General features: G+C 41.7%; 2 protein-coding genes across 2 annotated transcripts in view; one reads left to right on the top strand and one right to left on the bottom strand.

Annotated features, from left to right (window-relative positions):
- Positions 1 to 5,735, bottom strand: part of SGTB (small glutamine rich tetratricopeptide repeat co-chaperone beta) — a 47,267-nt gene extending 41,532 nt beyond the window's left edge. The window contains exons 1-2 of the mRNA XM_007457102.1: positions 5,560 to 5,735; positions 4,308 to 4,429 (exon numbers count right to left, since the gene is read on the bottom strand). Of these exons, the coding sequence (XP_007457164.1) occupies positions 4,308 to 4,407 (100 nt within the window). The 5' untranslated portion in view covers positions 4,408 to 4,429; positions 5,560 to 5,735. The remainder of the gene's footprint in view (positions 1 to 4,307; positions 4,430 to 5,559) is intronic.
- A 146-nt stretch (positions 5,736 to 5,881) lies between these two features.
- Positions 5,882 to 18,257, top strand: part of NLN (neurolysin) — a 107,765-nt gene continuing 95,389 nt past the window's right edge. Inside the window, exon 1 of the mRNA XM_007457100.1 lies at positions 5,882 to 6,082. Within this exon, the coding sequence (XP_007457162.1) occupies positions 6,042 to 6,082 (41 nt within the window). The 5' untranslated portion in view covers positions 5,882 to 6,041. The remainder of the gene's footprint in view (positions 6,083 to 18,257) is intronic.

Below are 18,257 nucleotides of genomic sequence, written 5' to 3'. Positions count from 1 at the left end.
GAGAACAGTATGAGTGGAGAGATGGAGGCAAAGGCCCACCTGGAGTGCTTAAGAAATAGTAGGAGATGGGACTTCCCTTGGTGGTCCAGTGGTTAAGAATCTGCCTTCCAATGCAGCGGGTGCAGGCTCGATCCCTGGTTGGGGAACTAAGATCCCACATGCCGCAGGGCAACTAAGCCTACGCACCGCAACTACTGAGCCCATGTGCCGCAACCAGAGCCCACGAGCTCTGGAGCCCACATGCCACAACTAGAGAAAAGCCTGCGTGCCACAACAAAGAGCCCACACGCCACAACAAAAGATCCCACATGCTGCAACTAAGACACGACGCAGCCAAAAATAAATAAATAAATAAATAAATAAATATTAGGAAGGAAGGAAGGAAGGAAGGACAGGAGAGGAATTGCAGAAAGCAAGTACAGACAATTCTTTCAAAGAGCTTTCCAGCAAGAGACAAAAAAAGCAGGCAATATTTCAGTGAGGGGAGGGGTAGGTAGTAGTATGGCAAGAGTAATTAATTGTTGTTTTTGAATTTTTAAGAAGGGAGAAAGTTTATATTCTGATGGAAATGATCTAGAAGAGACTGAAAATTTGCTCATGTAAGACAAGGAGGGTAAAATAACTAGAGTGAGAGCCTGGAGTAGGTGAGACAGGATAGAATCCAGTCTGTGAGTAGAGGGGTTTTAGTTAGAAAGGACAATGGATAGTTCATCTATGGTATCTTAGCCTGGGCTTCTATGACAGAATACCATAGACTGGGTGGCTGATAGTTCTGGAGACTGGGCAGTGCAAGATAGGTGCCAGCAGACTCAACATCTGGTAAGGACCTGCTTTCTGGTTCACAGACAGCACCTTCTTGCTGTGTCCTCACATGGTAGAAGGAGTGAGGGAGCTCTCTGGGGTCTCTTTCATAAGGGCACTAATCCCAGTCATGAGGACCCCACCTCTTAATACCATCACACTGGGCATTAGGTTTCAACATATGAATTTTGGGAGGACACAGATATTTAATCCATAGTACATGGTAATAGTTAGACAGGCAGACAGGCAGAGTATGTGAGTATAGATGCTGGTAGGTGGGTATATGGAGCAGAGAGAGTCTGTGGAAGTTGTTTTCTTATTACTTCAATTTTCTTGATGGAATAAGAACCAAGGTCATCAACAAAAAGTGAGTACGGGGGAGGAGGTTTGGGGTTTTGAGAAGGCATGAGAAAGTGTTAAAGTGCTCATCTAGAGAGCAAAAATATGAATGAACTTGGAACAGAGGGCAGCATTAAAGGTCCACTTGAGGCTCACAGTCATGAACTCAAAGTGGGACTAGTCAGTAAAGCTGGGTGTTTCATTCCATCTATACAAAGTCACATGGATATGGGCATGGAGTAGGTGGAGAGCTGGATTCAAACAAGGTTGGGTTTTACAAGAAAGGGAGCCATATACACCAGCATGATTAAAATGATCAACAACGGAATTTAAGCTGGGTAAGAAGAGGGGTGTGAAAAGGTAAGGGATCAATAGCTTGGAGGTATTGGTAGGTCAAAGAATTGTTGGGGTAGGGATTCTATAGGGAGTGAGCTGGAAAGACAGGCAGCAGAAGTGAAATGTTTAAGATAGAGATTAGGGAGGATAACAATAACAATAAGGTCTAGGGAAGAGTTTCTCAACCTCACCAACTACTGACATTTTGGACTAGACAATTCTTTACTGTTCAGGACTGTCCTGAGCATTTGTAGTATCTTTAGCAGCATCCACGGCCTCTAACAACTAGATGTCAATAATACCAGCCCCCCAGTCGTAACAACCAAAATACCTCCAGATAATACAAAATCGCCCCAAATTGAGAACGACTGGTCTAGGGAATGACCAAGCAAGTGAAAGTGGTTGAGCTCACTGGAGTACAGAAGGTCAAGGAACCAAGTGGGAGAGAACTGGAAGAATCAGGTATGAATGTATTACAATTGCCAAGAATTAAGATAGGAGTACTGCCAGAGAGACAGTGTGCAGGAGCCACGATAGTCAAAACATAAAGCAGATGTCAGCAGATGACAATAATTAAGAGTGAGTGACATAACCTGATGACAAGGCTCAAAGCTGATAATACATCAGCTTCACTGTAGTGGTAAAGCTGGTATAAGAACTTAGGCTCCTCTCCTAGGGCTTTTTAATTTTATTTATTATTAATTAATTTATTTATTTATTTACTTTTGGCTGCGTTGGATCTTCATTGCTGCACGCAGGCTTTCTCTAGTTGCAACGAGCGGGGGCTAGTCTTCCTTGCGGTGCACAGGCTTCTCATGGCGGTAGCTTCTCTTGTTGCGGAGTATGGGCACTAGGGCACGTGGGCTTCAGTAGTTGTGGCACGTGGGCTCAGTAGTTGTGGCACGCAGGCTCTAGAGCACAGGCTCAGTAGTTGTGGCGCACAGGCTTAGCTGCTCCTCGGCATGTGGGATCTTTCTGGACCAGGGCTCGAACCTGTGTCCCCTGCACTGGCAGGCGGATTCTTAACCACTGCGCCACCAGGGAAGTCCTCCTAGGGCTTTTTTAAATGTCTAGAAGGTGGGCAGACATTTCCACATGATTTCATGTTCAATTAAATTAGACTCACAGAGTCAAAAATAGGGGTTGGTCAAAAACAATTGGCACCACTCTGACTGCCATATATAACACACAGCTGAAGGCACATAGTTTTGGCCAAATACCATCCTAAAAATAGGACACAACATCTTGGTTTTTAAAACACTCTCAATTTTCTTTCTGGCCCTTAAAAGTATTATACTGCCTTTGATGAGAAAAATACATCTTTTATTAAATGATTCCATTTATCTGTTTGCTACAGAGCACCATAAACAACATTTTCCTTAGATAACCAGTCGCCTTTATCTTCACATAGTCTAACCATCGAGGAGGACAAAAAGACCCTAATGGACTGATTGCAATCTCCAACTGTGTGTCACCAGCTCCTCTCACTGCCACCTGGAAAGATAATCTCACCAGATTGCAAGCAGATTTAGAGCAAATGCCCAATTTTCATCCCAACTTCCTAAAAGCATATTCACAAGGGAAGTACTTGTTGAAATTAATAGATGTGTCCCCTCTAGACAAGAAACAGCTTGAGATGGGCAATTCAAACTGTACTTATATTAAATTCTCTCAAATGTACTGTCTCATTGCAATAATTAAATCTTTAGGCCACAAGGAAGCTGGGCTCATTGAACCTCCACAAGCCCAGCTCTAGAATTCTATCTTGTTATGGCTATACTGAATTTAAATTTTCTAATGCATAAACATGAAGCAGAAAAGATGGTGTCAAGGAAACATGCGATGCTATCATCCAAGTCCTGTTGAACTTTACAGATTACTGAATCTAATATTTAAAGCTAACATAGATAAGGGTGAAATCCTCTTATTTCAAGTCCCCCAAGAGGAAGTTATCAGAGCTTAATAGTGATATAATTATTAGACTTGCATAGCGCTTTTATGATGACTAAGGTGTTTTCATATATTGACTCTAAATTGGATGCTTTCCTATTAGGAAGAGACAACAAGATCTTCAAAGTAAGAACCAGGATTTAAATCTCAGCTTTGTCACATATTAGCTGTGTTATATTACTTTATCTGCTTTCATTTACTTATCTGTTGAATGTGGATAATAACTAACTTAACAGTTACTGTGGAGAAAAATTTCCCTACCATATGAATAGCATAGTTCTGACACATAATAGTTGTTCAATAAATAAACAATAGTTGGGCTTCCCTGGTGGCGCAGTGGTTAAGAATCCACCTGCCAATGCAGGGGAAACGGGTTCGAACCCTGGTCCGGGAAGATCCCACATGCGACGGAGCAACTAAGCCCATGCGCCACAACTGCTGAGCCTGTGCTCTGGAGCCCGCAAGCCACGACTACTGAGCCCACGAGCCACAACTACTGAAGCCTGCGTGCTCTAGTGCCCGTGCTCCACAACAAGAGAAGCCACCGCAATGAGAAGCCTGCGCACCGCAACGAAGAGTAGCCCCCACCCGCCAAAAGCCCAAGTGCAGCAACCAAGACCCAATGCAGCCAAAAATAAATAAAATAAAATAAAATAATTTTTAAAATAAATAAAAAACAATAGTCCTCTTGTTGTTAATTGTAAAAAACAAAACAAGCCTCAGAGAATGAAAATACCATAACCTTATTGTAAGGTCTCTCTCCTTGAAAAATCTACAAAATGTTCTGATTTTGATACAACAGATCATAAAGTCACGCTTATAGCTATTTTAGTCTTTATTTATAATTATAACACAAATGAACATAGAGAACAGGTACCTACCTTCCAAACTCTCTTGCTCATCTGAAGTATAAGCATCCATCTGACTTTGTTCCCGTAAGAAATGAATAACTGCATAAACTAGGTGCTTGATGGATGACATTTTTAAAGTTTAAACACTTTTCCTTGATAAGAAAAAGGAAAACACTGAAATAAGTAATTTTAAAGAATCAGTGAAGAAGATTATAAATCACAAGGGTCATAAATTACATTAAAAGTAAAAAGCCTGTATTATCTTCACTCCTTTCTTTTTAAAGAGTCAAGAGAGCACAAAGTATAGATATGTTAATGTATGACATTTTCATTTACACCCAGTAATATTAGGTTATGTTAAAACTTGCAAAAGTAAAATCTCTCTCAAAACATGTACAACATAGCTTAGATTCTCACTGAATAGTTCACTGTATCTTAACAGTTTATATGGTACAGATCCAGAAAAGGACAGGGGTATAGATGCAGATATAGAAATCCCGCAAAGGCTTTAGTACTAAGTTGAGGGAGATTTCATACTGCTGACTCAGAAGCTGATCCACGCTGAGTATTTTCCTGTTTCATGAGATTTTTTTCAAATGTATGCACAATTTACACTCCACCTACTTTTGTAGGTGGAGACAGTTATGTGATGAGAAAATATATTAGGGAAAGGTTGTTCAGCCATTGGGTGTCATTTTTAATAAAAATGGCATTTCTATTTAATCAAGACATGTCAGAAAATCATTGCCTAAGTCGATGGATACTACAAACCGACCAATGCTCTCTGCAGTAGCTGTGCTCTCGTGGACAAACTGGAAGCTCTGGGTCATGTTCATTCACATGGAATACTATCGCATCCAAACAGTGGCGCAGGGCCATCATGCATTAATGGCTTATTTCCAATAAATCGAATCATCCATCTGCTCCCCAGGTTCCCTAATTCAAATCCAGGGTGTGGTAACCACCACTAGGACGTTTATTATTTGTGTGCTTATTTTAAAAGCAAGCCCAGCCAATAGGCCACGGGGTTGCAAGTACTAAACAAGGCCCCAGGGAAAAAAAAGGGGGGGGGGGGGGGGGAGCGGGGGTGCGAGGGGAAATGGAGAAGGGCAACCTCCTCCGGGCTTCTCCCCCTTCCTCTCCCCAGAGCACATCGACCTCCATCTCCCTCCCTTCGGTACCCAGGCCTCGCCTTGGCCCTGACAGGGTTTGCTGCAGGTGCGCGGTGCAGGCCGGGTCTGGGCGGCGGGAGACGGACCCCTCCCATACAGAAGCCCCTTACCAGGGAAGAGGACTCGAGACGGTGGCAGCGGGCCCGAAGGCGTCGGTAAGTCGGTCCGCCGCCCCCCTGATTCTCCGGTTTGAGCCTGGCTTCAAAACGCAGCACTGCGAGCGGTGGCCCAAACTTCCCCGGCTCCCAGACCGCCGCCGCCCCTTAGCCCACCCAGCTGTGCGCTTCAACCCGGCTGAGGATGCTCGCCAGAACCGCCTCCGGGGCGGTGCAAGACGCACAGGGCGGGACGCGGAGCGGGCGCGGGGCGGGGCGGGGCAGGGCAGGGCGCAGGCCGGGGCGGGGCCGGGGCGGGGCTGAAGTGGGCGCCGGCTTGGGACTGACGCACGTGGGAGGGTTTAGGCGGAGCTTGCCGCCGCCGCCGCTCTTATCTCTTCCGCTAGGCCGCCGCGCGGCTTCCCGGCGTTCCGAATCCCTCACCCCCAAACCGGAGGACAGCGCGCCTTCAGCCGCCGTTGCCTTTCGGCGCGCCCATGATAGCCCAGTGCTTTTCAGCTGTGCGAATCCTCCACAGGTACCTCCCGTGCGCGGGTTAACCTTGACCTTGGGCAGAGCGGGTTCTTCTGCCCCGTCACTGCCAGGCGCCTCCGCCCAGCCTTTCCAGACAGCACCCCTCCGACGTTCCTGGAACCCTCCCTCCCCACAGTCCGCATGGTCTACCCCGAGGGACACCTGGCGCGGGAACTTGGGGCCACCTTTTCTTCATCCGCTCCCTTGAGAGGGCGTCCATTCCCCTTTGTTTGGGACTGCCTCAGCTGCAAGCAGTGAGACTGGTCCCAGGCCCAGCCCAAAACGAATGCAGAAAGATGGTCGGGATAAGAAAATCATTTGACTTTCGTCCCCATCCAGAACTGCAGACCTGTCGTTAACAGTGCCAGCAGCTGTAGACTCGAATAACAATTCTCATTTACCCCTCATGCACACCGTTAGCATACACATTGTTTAACACTCGCACAAGATGCAGCCGCTATGATTTTGCTGCTTATTTCCTTCCATGCTTTCTAATTTCCTTTTTATTTACTTCCCATAAAACATTCGGCCTCTGGCCGGGGCTAATTGACTTGGCCCCAGATGGAGGAAATGATTGCTTGGACACGGTTTGGTGCAGCCCCAGCTGGTGTTTTGGACTGCTTCCTTAGCGCCCTCGCCACACCCCTGTGCCATAGACCAGTAGCAAGATGGTGAGAGAATTAAATTCTTTGCACGGATGCGCTGGATGGAATGGTCTTCAGAAACAATGCCACTACCACCCGCATTCCCAAATCTAGCTTTGAACTGAGAATCTGAATGAAGAACCAACAGAAAAAGGGAAATATGTGTTTCTTGCTAGATCCTTATATAAAACCTTTAGAACCTAGCAATCAGCCTGTAAGCTTTTTAACGGTTTTCTGTTGTACGTTGCCACTCATCTGTGTGGAGCTTTAGGCTACTCAGTCCTTATAGTTTTGGCGCATCTGGGGACAGTAGTGATCATAAAGAGTTAATGTGATGATTTTGACCATATTTCAGGCTGTCCTTTTAGTCTGCAGGATGCAAATGGTATAGCTCTCAAATGAAGCTATACCAACAAATGAAATATATATCTTCCTATAACGCAGGTGTGAGAAGAGAGAATAAATTTCATATTTGACAGTAGTTCTCAAACTTTTTGGTCTCAGGACCTCTTTACCACTCAAAAATTACTGAGGACCTAAGAGCTTCTGTTTATGTGGGTTATATCTTTCCATATTTACCATATTAGAAATGAAACCAGGGAGATTTTTAAAGTATTTATTAGTTTATTTTAAAAACAGTAATAAATTCATTACATGCATAAATAACATTCTTAACAAAAAATAACTATTTTCCAAAACATCTCCAAAAAAATGAGTGAGAAGATGGTATTGTGGATTTTTTTCCTTTCGGTTTTTATTTTTAATTGTGGTAAAATTACATAAAATTTACCATTTTAATCATTTTAAGTGCACAATTCAGTGACATTAAGTACATTCACATTGTTATGTAATCATTATCACTATCCATCTCCAGAACTTTGTCATTATCCCAAACTGAAACTCCTCATTATCCCCTCTTCCAGTACCTGGTAACCACTATTCTTTATGTCTCTTTGAATTCGACTATTTTAGGTACTTCATACTAGGGGAATCTTACAATATCTGTTCTTCTGCGACTGGCTTATTTCACTAAGCATAATGTCTTTAAGCTTCATCCGTGTTGTAGCATGTGTCAGAATTTCCTTCTTTTTTTAAGGCTGAGTAGTATTCTGTTGTATGGATATACCACATTTTATTTGTCCACTCATTCATCCATGGACTTTGGGTTGTTTCCACCTTTTGGCTACTTTGAGTAATGCTGCTATGATCATTGGCATGCACATTTCTGTTTAAGTCTCTAATTTCAGTTCTCTGGGATAGGTACCTAGAAGGGGGATTACTGGATCACAGGATAATTCTTTAATTTTCGAGGAACCACCTTACTGTTTTCCACAGCAGCTGTACCATTTTACACTCTATTGGCAAAGCACAAGAGTTCCAATTTTTCCACATCTTCATCAACACTTGTTTTACTTATTTATTTATTTTTAAATAAGAACCATCCTAGGAGTGGCATTGTTTTGCGTTTTTGCAAAACAGATGTGTGACTTAATAGAAGGTAGCTGGATTCTTACATCTGCTAACGCGTTTATTCTGTTGCACTGGTTCATTTTGGTTTAAGAAGATGAAGAAAATCCCACCTGTCATATGTAGTTGGAAAAAGAAAAGTATTTTAATTTTAATAGACTTTTTAGATAATCATGGATATTCTTTGATATCACATCAAAGTTTGACAAGGTGTAGTTTTTTTAAGAATGGTTGCAATGTGAAATATGAAACTATCAATGTACTTTTTCTTACTGTTATGTTAAAATCCATAGGTCTGTCTTACACTTGTAATGAGTCTCTTACCTATGCATGATTTTGTAATATCAAACACTATTCATTTGGAAAATAGTGGCTCACTGTGTTATATATAGCTTCCTAATGTTGACATTATTTTACATATATTTTACATTATCAAATAATCATATTCCTTAATATCATCATCCCATCATAGAAGTCTTCAAATACTAGAAAGCTGGTAAGCTCATGGTGGCAGATACAATTTTTCAAAATTCTAATTTTCATTTGAAAGCTGAAATTTTATCATCGGTAACAACTACTATCAGTTGTTTTCCTTGAAGTGACAGCCTTACTGTGTTACATTTTTGAGAGTATTTCTGCAAAACACTTAAGTCTGAGTAACCATGGTTTGTCTGTCAGTCATTTTTTCAAGTATAAATGGTGTTCCATGAGAAAAGCAGCTATTTCAGTTCACAATTCAGTCAGTTGCACAAGTGCTTTTAATTTGCACAACCAAATCCTCTGGACAACCATTGTACTCAGGTACTCAGCTGGTGCACTTTATGCCTACTTTGCCACACATATATTTAATGGTTGAGATTTAATAAAATTAATAATTTTGACTATCTCATCAAGGACATTCTAAAGTGAAATTTACATTATTTTTAGCATGGGGGAGTGACAGTGAAAAATATAATGACTACTAGGACAGTTCGGTGTCATTGCCTTGATTTGTTCTAAGGTGCCAACAATTTTATCTACCATTGCTTTTCACCATCAGTGCAGATGTCAACCAAGTGTAAAAGGTAAATAATGTCTTAGTATTTTTATGAAATACTTTCAACCTCACACACTCCTTGAAATGGTCTCAAGAACCACTCCTCATAGGATTGCAGACCACATTTTGAGAACCACTGGTATGTGTTACGCATATTCTTTGTTTATGCATGGAAGAAAATAAATGTAAAAAGCCATACAATTATTACTTTTTTAGAAGCTAGCAATCTACCAACTATTTTGTTACTTAAGGGCATATATTGCAGTTAATCAACATACTCTACAGTAGTAGTAGTCATCCACCCATGGTTCTTGTGAGTGACTTAATCGCAGAATCTCTGTTTCAAAATCTGTATCTTCCTAAAGGAGTCAGTACTTGACCGACCACATGGAAGGCCGTCTATGTACTCCTGATTTCCTGTTTCCTTTGACACTTGGAAATTCATTTTAGTGTTATATGAGTAGCTAGGTTTTTACTCAACTGGCTTATGATTTCTCTTGGGTTTTCCTGTTGTTATAGTTGCTATATACTCGTTTCCCAAATCCAGCTTTGCAGCCAGGATCATTGATGGGGGTATTTAGCCAATTTCTTGGGAATAAGTAGACTGGGGATCTGAAGACTGAATTGTAGTTGCTGTTCAACTAACCTTGTGACCTTAATTAAATCATCCAATTTCTCGGATTTCTCTTGAATTCCTTTTTTTTTTTTTTTTGCGGTACGCGGGCCTCTTACTGTTGTGGCCTCTCCTGTTGCGGAGCACAGGCTCCAGACGCGCAGGCTCAGCGGCCATGGCTCACTCCGCGGCATGAACCCGTGTCCCCTGCATCAGCAGGTGGACTCTCAACCACTGTGCCACCAGGGAAGCCCCCGAATTCCTTATTTTGTAAAATGAAAAGGACTAGATTTTTTTTTTTTGCGGTACGCGGGCCTCTTACTGTTGTGGCCTCTCCTGTTGCGGAGCACAGGCTCCAGACGCGCAGGCTCAGCGGCCATGGCTCACTCCGCGGCATGAACCCGTGTCCCCTGCATCAGCAGGTGGACTCTCAACCACTGTGCCACCAGGGAAGCCCCCGAATTCCTTATTTTGTAAAATGAAAAGGACTAGATTAAATGACATCAAAGATTTCTTTCAACTCTTATTGCCATAACGATTAAACCAGAAGAATTTCCCCTCCTAGAGACTAGATTGCAGAGCATGTGAGCCAAGCAAAATCTGATGTACCTTATGGAGTAAGGGATGGATGGCATGGTCAAAAAAATGAGAGAAGTGATTTAACAGTACTTAGTCCAAATTATAGCTATAATAGCCCTAGTTTACTCTTTCAATTAAAAAAAAAGCAGCTTGGTTTGTGAAATTATGAGAGCAATGCATGTTCCTTGTAGAAAACTTAGAAAATATTGATAAGCAAAAGAAAATACACCCAATCCACCCATCCAGAAGAACCAATTATTAATAGCTTCCAAAATCTTTCCCGTGTAGAGACATATTTTTAACAAATATGAGATTATATAATACTTATTCTATTATAGTTTTTATGTAATACAAACATCGTTCCATAATGTGAACACCTATAATGTAGTCCATTTGGGGATGTATGAGAATCCAATTAATCCCTACTTTTGGATATATCAACTATTTCCAACTTCATGCTATGAGTAACAGTGCTTAGATAAACATTCTAGCTATCAAGTTTTTTCCTAAGTCCTTAATTATTTCCATAGTATGAGTCCTTAGCAATGGAATTTGTACATCAAACGGTATGTGTATCTTTCAGGCCTTTGGTACTTACTACATATTCTCCTCCAAAATGTTTCTACCAGATTATGCTTGTGCCAGCAGAATATGCGACGTTAGTTTCCTACACCTTTACCAACACTGAGCATTTTAATATTTTTTATCCTTACCAATTTGATAAGTGGAAACTTCTCTTATAATTAAAGTTGTGTGTTGTCTGATGTGAGAATTTATTCATATGGGAAGTCTTAGACAAATTAAATTACAGTCATTCATAAATTTAGCAATATTTATATATCTGACTGTAATTAAATAAAATTGAAATTCTCCCCCCAAATCCAGTAGATATATGCCCCCAATTTTTACAGCAATTGTGCTAGAAAAATAAAAATCGACTAATAAAAGGTTTTAAGTACAATTATCAAAAGCTAGACTGAGATTGTTTATAAAAATGGATTTTTAAAAGTTGTAAAGGAGGATTTATTTTTATTATTGTTGTTGTTGTTCTGTCACCTCTTTCATTAAGACAAAGCACAGAACTTCCATGAGGCACCTAGATTAAAATCTGAAGAACCAAGGAAATTGATGTTTACTGGGTACATATGTATATGCCAAGCTCTGCATTAGGAAGGCTTGTAGCCCAGTAGTCTAGACTAGTCTAGACAGGCTATAGTAATCTGGAGCCAGTTTGCCTAAATTTGTATTCTGGCTCTGCCACTGACTAGCACTGTGATCTCAGGCAAAGTTATTTAACTTCTCTGTGTCTGTTTCCTCATCCATAAATTGGGAATTGATTGGCCAATTTCTTCACTCACCACATATTTATTGAGCATCTATTATATGCCAAACTGTATTCTAGTCTAGGGATACAGCAGTGAATGAGGCAGCCAAAAATCCCTGTGTCTGTACCTTCGGAGAAGAGACAGCTAAGGAAAAATAGAGTATGTTAAATGGGGAAATGTGCTAAGAGCAAAACTAAAGCAGCAAAGGGGGTTACCCAGTATGTATTGGTGGGAACAACATTATAGATTTGACAGGAAAGGGCTCCCTGAGAAGGTGATCCTGTGCCTCAAATAGACTGGGAGATGAGACAAGAGAGGGGAGAATTATACTCACCTGTACTAGAAAACCTGGTTCTCCCTTCCCCTGTGAGTCTCCTTTACTACTCACACAGAACACTTCACTTCTGACACTTCTGATCACCAAATGTGTTTCACCACAACAAGCAATTCTCTGCAACACCAACTGGGTGTCCAGTAATTTAACTCAAATCTGCCACTTTCTACCTGGAGATAGCATCAGATCCCACAGCTTGAGGACTCAGTTCCACAAGACTGCCCCCACCCAACTCAGATGCCAGTTGTAAGTCCCTGTTGTCACCTGAGGTTTACAGTCCATTGACTGTAAATCTGAGGTTCCTGCAGCCTTCTCCTTGGGTTTGATTAATTTGCTAGAGCAGTTCACAGAGCTCAGGGAAACACTTACTTACATTAAAAAAAAATTTTTTTTAATTAATTAATTTAAATTTGGCTGCGTTGGATCTTCGTTGCTGCGCGGGCTTTCTCTGGTTGCAGCGAGTGGGGCTACTCTTCGTTGCAGTGCGTGTGCTTCTCATTGTGGTGGCTTCTCGTTGCGGAGCACGGGCTCTAGTTACGCAGGCTTCAGTAGTTGTGGAATGCGGGCTTCAGTAGTTGTGGTGCACAGGGTCAGTAGTTGTGGCTTGCGGGCTCTAGAGCACAGGCTCAGTAGTTGTGGCACACGGGCTCAGTTGCTCCGCGGCACGTGGGATCTTCGCGGACCAGGGCTTGAACCCGTGTTCACTGCATTAGCAGGCGGATTCTTAACCACTGTGCCACCAGGGAAGTCCAACACTAACTTATGTTTACCAGTTTATTAAAGGATATTATAAGGATACAGGTGAGCAGCCAGATGAAGAGGTACATAGGGCAAGGTCTTGGAGGATCCTGAGTGCAGGAGCTTCTGTCCCCTTGGAGTTGGGGCGTGTCACCCTCCCAGTGTGGATGTGTTCACTGAACGGGAAACTCTGAAGGGATTTTATGGCAGCTTCATCAGGTAGTCATGATCAATCATTAACTCCATTTTCAGTCCTTCTCCCTTCTCAAGAGAATGGGGGGTAGGGCTGAAAATTCCAAGCTTTTAATCATGGCTTGGTCTTTCTCACGACCAGCCCTCATCCAGGAGCCCACCCAGACTCACCTCATTAGAACAAAAGACAGTCCTGTCACCCAGGAAACTATAAGTGTTTCAGGAGCCCTGTGTCAGGAACCAGGGTCAGAGACCAAATATTAGAACAAAAGATGCTCTTATCACTTAGGAAACTACAAGGGTTTTAGGAGTGCTGTGCCAGGAACCAGGGTCAGAGAACAATATGTATATATTTTCTATTAACTCACATCAGCTTTTTAAGATTGAGAGATAATGAATATAGAGCACTTAGAGCATTGCCTGGCTAAATCCATTACTATTGCCACAGTAAGGCCGTATAACAAACTCAATCTCTGTTGGAGTACAATGATAAATGTTTATTTTTGCTGACAAATCTACATGTTCGTTGGGTAATTTTTTTTGGTCTTGACTGGGCTCATTCTGCACCTCCAATCCGCCATGCGTTGTGTAGGAAGCTCTGTTGATCTTGGCTGAGCTCTCTTACATGTTTGGGGATCTAGGATGGCCAAAGCTGCAGCCACTTGGCTCTCTTTCACATTATCTCTCATCGTGCAGGAGGCTAAGTGGTTTGCTGTCATGGCAGGCCAGGGTTCAATGAGCGTGGGACTGTATAAAGACCTCCTGAGGCCTAGGCTTAGAACTGGAACGCCATCAGCTCTGCCACATTTTACTGGACTGGCTAAAGCAAGTCATAAGGCCAGCCCAGATTCAAGAAATGGGGAAATAGACCCTGTCTTTTGATGGGAGGGAACAGCAAACTCAAATTATAGGAAGAAATAGATACATAGAGGGGTGGAGGCCATTTTAGTGATTAGTCAGCCACATTGGCACATAAAAGCTTAATAAATATTAGTTATTATTTTTACATTTGTGAATTGCCTAGTTGTATTTTGGGGTTTTCAGATTGAGATTATTAATTTGTAAGAGCCCTTCATAGATGTTGCAGATTTTTTTTGTCTTTGAAATTTGGGGTAGATTGTTATTGCTTTTTGCTTTTTTGCCCTACAGAAGTTTAAATTTTTACTGTAATAAGGCATATCAATCTTTTTTCCTTTATGACTTCTGCCCTTGGTGTCATGCCTAGAAAGCTCTTTCCTACCCCAGGGTTATAAATTTTTTAAATCACCTACATTTCTTCTAGTACTCTTATGTTTCATTTTTCAGTTAAACCCTTTCTCTATCATGAAGACTGACATTTTTTTTTTTTTTTTTGCGGTACGCGGGCCTCTCACTGTTGTGGCCTCTCCCGCTGCGGAGCACAGGCTCCAGACGCACAGACTTAGCGGCCATGGCTCACGGGCCCAGCCACTCCACGGCATGAACCCGTGTCCCCTGCATCAGCAGGCGGACTCTCAACCACTGCGCCACCAGGGCAGCCCCAAGGCTGACATTTTTTTGAAAGACTTTTTCTTCTTATTAAGTGAAACAAAAAGGAAATCAACACAGAAACTGCAGTAAGTTTAAGAGAAAGTCCAGCTTGCACAATATGAATTTCTGACTTACCATAGCTTATTTTGGAAGACCCTGTCCTTTCCCACCTACTCTGAGATTATCTATACCTCCTGCTTAGCGTTCAAAAGGGCACCCTCTTTATTTCTCAGACACGCTTAGCTGGTATCTTTGATACCTAATCTTACTTGCTGTCAAGACCAAGAGAAAATTCTTTTTCTGCCTCACATCGTAGACAGGGTTGTAGGGACTGAAACAGTCATAGCTCTCAGTTGACGGCTGCTTGCCACAAAGCATGACATGTATACTATAAGGCTACATTGTTAGATCTTATCATTCTAACACTGAAAATTATATATTTATACAGCTTTCACGTCCTCATAGGAATTTTCTGGCAAGACACAGCATAAAGAAACACAAATTATTTATGTAAACGAGAAGAAAATGAATGATAGTAGATTCCAACTACCAACTACAGCTTTTATGGAGGTCTCATATTCAGTCACTTTTTCATTTTACAGATATTTACTGAGCATCTGTTATGTTATTGTTTTATCTCAGCACCACCTTATCCTAAACTATACAGCATTCCCTTGTAAGTCGTCTCTTTTGCCATTGTCCTCTGTCTCAGTGAATGTCACCAGTTACCCAAGTCAAAAGCCTTGGAGCTGTTCCTGGCCTTCTCTCTGTAATGTTTCCATCAACTCCCAAGTCTTCAAATTCTTTCTCTTTTCTCTATTCGAGGTACCACCGCTTTAATCCAAATCTTCATCATCAGTCTCAGCCTCAATTTTTGCTTCCTACTAATATACTTTCCTTATGAAAACAGAGATCTTTATGAAACACAAATGTGATGTGTCACACTCCAGTTTAAAATTCTTCTTTTGATTGCCATGAATCTTAGGATAAAATCAAAACTCTTTCATATGGTTTATAAAGCCCTCTACAGTCTGACCATGACTTAGCTCTCCCGGCTTCTCTTAACTCAATGTTTCAGCCAGAGAATTCATATCCTCATCTCCTGGCGTTAAATTAACACGTTAATATCTTATTTGGAGTATGCTTCTCTTCCCCTACCTTTCCACAGCCTAGCTAATACTTGTCATTCAACTTAAAACTTATTATAAAATATTATACATAAAAAGTAATAGGTATAATATATATGTAGTTAAAAGAATGAGAAAAGGTATATATATCTAAAAAGATATTTCTAGCATCTTTGAAGGCTCTTCTGTGCCCCTCTCCAACCACATCTCTTCTCCTTATCCCAGAGAGATAACCACTGTCCTGAATTTACATTTATTGTCCTATTGCTATTCTTTAAAATGTTATCACAGGGCTTGCCTGGTGGCGCAGTGGTTGAGAGTCCGCCTGCCAATGCAGGGGACACGGGTTCGTGCCCCGGTCTGGGAAGATCCCACATGCTGTGGAGCGGCTAGGCCCATGAGCCATGGCCGCTGAGCCTGCGCGTCCGGAGCCTGTGCTCTGCAACGGGAGAGGCCACAACAGTGAGAGGCCCGTGTACCACCCCCCAAAAAAAAGGTATCACAAATGTATGTTTCCCTAAGCAATATATGGTTTAGTTTCACATGATGGAACTAGTTTGACATGGCTGTGGTTCATTTTTTCGGTTGTTAGATCTTTCCTTGTGTGACCATTCCAAAATTTATTATCCATTTTCTTGTCAGTGGGTTGTTACCAGTTATTTGCTATTATAAGCAATACTGCTATGAATATTCTTGTATTTTCTCCTGATGCATATGTGCAAGGGGAAGACCTAAGAAAAATTGCTGGGTTTGTAGGACATATGTACATTCTCAACTTTACCAAATGATGTCCAATTCTTTTCCAAAGTGGTGATGCTAATTTACTCCCTCTCGCTGTATATCCTTCATGAGTAGCCATTGATCCTCCATCCTTAGCAATTCTTGGTGTTGTCAGACCTTTTACCAATCCAAGGTTGTAAAATGGTATCTCTTGGTTTTTTATGTATTGCTGTGTTTACTAATGCGTTGGAGCTGTTTTCATGTTCGTTTGCCATTTGTATTTTATGCCTGTTAGTGTCTTTTGCCCATTTTCTTATTTGCTTGTTTATTTTTTTCATATTGAGTACTATTTAAGTACTATTAAGTACTATTTATATATTCTAGATACGTTTTATTTGATTTCCATTCAAAAGTACATATTTATAGTGTATTTTACCTATGCCAGCCACTGAACTAACTCTGAGAATGGAGCTGCGGACACGACAAATTATCCCTGTCCACAAGGGTTCATGCCCTTACTCTGTTTAAGGACTCAGAAAGTAGTCAAACATATCTCTAAAACAGTTAGATTGGGATAGATGCTGTTAATATCAGCTTAGTTTGCACTTCCTCAGGGTCAACTTGCCTGACTCCTACTAAATTTGATCCCTCTGAATACTGTAAGTAATTCCATAGCATACACATTATTATTAATAGTGTTTGTCTTCCACAGTAGTTCACAAGTTTTCTGAGATCAGGAGCCTGTTTTTTGTTGTTGTTCATGTCTGTTCCTCCAGCATTTAGCATGGTGTTGTTCCCAGAGTAGTTGCTTAACAACCAGATGTAGTGACTGGATGGATGAAAAGATGTCATCAGTGGTAATAACTGAAAATTCAGCATTCATTCCTGATATCTAAGGAGTATAGGCCTAGATTTGGCATTTTTATATTGACAATGACAGTATAACTTCTAGTAGGAAGTAAATATTTCAAACCCTATAGGAAATAGGTCATTGTGAATTTCTTTATGCAGAAAAAAAAAGTTGCAAGAGGAAATTTATGTCTAAGTATTAATTTAGATCTAGTCGTGTAATAAAAAATTACAGAGTAGGGCTTCCCTGGTGGCACAGTGGTTGAGAGTCTGCCTGCCGATGCAGGGGATACGGGTTCGTGCCCCAGTCTGGGAGGATCCCACATGCCGCGGAGTGGCTGGGCCCATGAGACATGGCCGCTGAGCCTGCGCGTCCGGAGCCTGTGCTCCGCAACGGGAGAGGCCACAACAGTGAGAGGCCCGCTTACCACACACACAAAAAAAAAATTTACAGAGTAGAGTGCAGTAGGAAGCTAACCTAACCACCAGACTCATAGGAATTTTGAGTATATACTAGGTGATATGAGGCAGAAGAGAAGCCATATGTTAAAAGACATGATCTTTGTCATATTCCCTTGTCACCACTGAGGGCATTCAAATAGTGACTTGGTGCCTTACAGACCAGTTGGTGGATCTGTAGAGTAATAGTCTAATTAATGAATACTCTGTATATTAATATACATTAATAGCAAACTCATTCTACATTGTCAACCTGGATATGAAAGAAGTTGAAAGAGGTGCTAGTTTCTGAAGTACTGGGTCAGAAGCAACCAAGCTGAGAAGTTAACAGAAGGTGAACTTCTCATGAGTGGGTGTGGGGTCAGCCCAGGGCAGAAAAACCAGACTATCTGGACTTGTATGACCTGGGAGTTACTTGGTGCTGGGGAAACACATGCCATTAAGCAGAGTATAATCCTGAGAAAAGCCAAAATACTTAACTTGTTGTTCAGACCAGGAAGGTAATGACATGCAGCTTGCCCTACTTGGTGGAAGAAGTACCCAGGAGAACCCAAAAAAGCCATGATGGTGGATTCATATACTGGAAC

This window comes from Lipotes vexillifer, unplaced genomic scaffold (genome assembly GCF_000442215.2).
Source record: "Lipotes vexillifer unplaced genomic scaffold, Lipotes_vexillifer_v1.1 scaffold241, whole genome shotgun sequence".
NCBI lineage: Eukaryota > Metazoa > Chordata > Mammalia > Artiodactyla > Lipotidae > Lipotes > Lipotes vexillifer.
The sequence above is the reverse complement of the archived record's forward strand: the minus strand, read 5'-3'. Positions and strand labels throughout refer to the sequence as shown.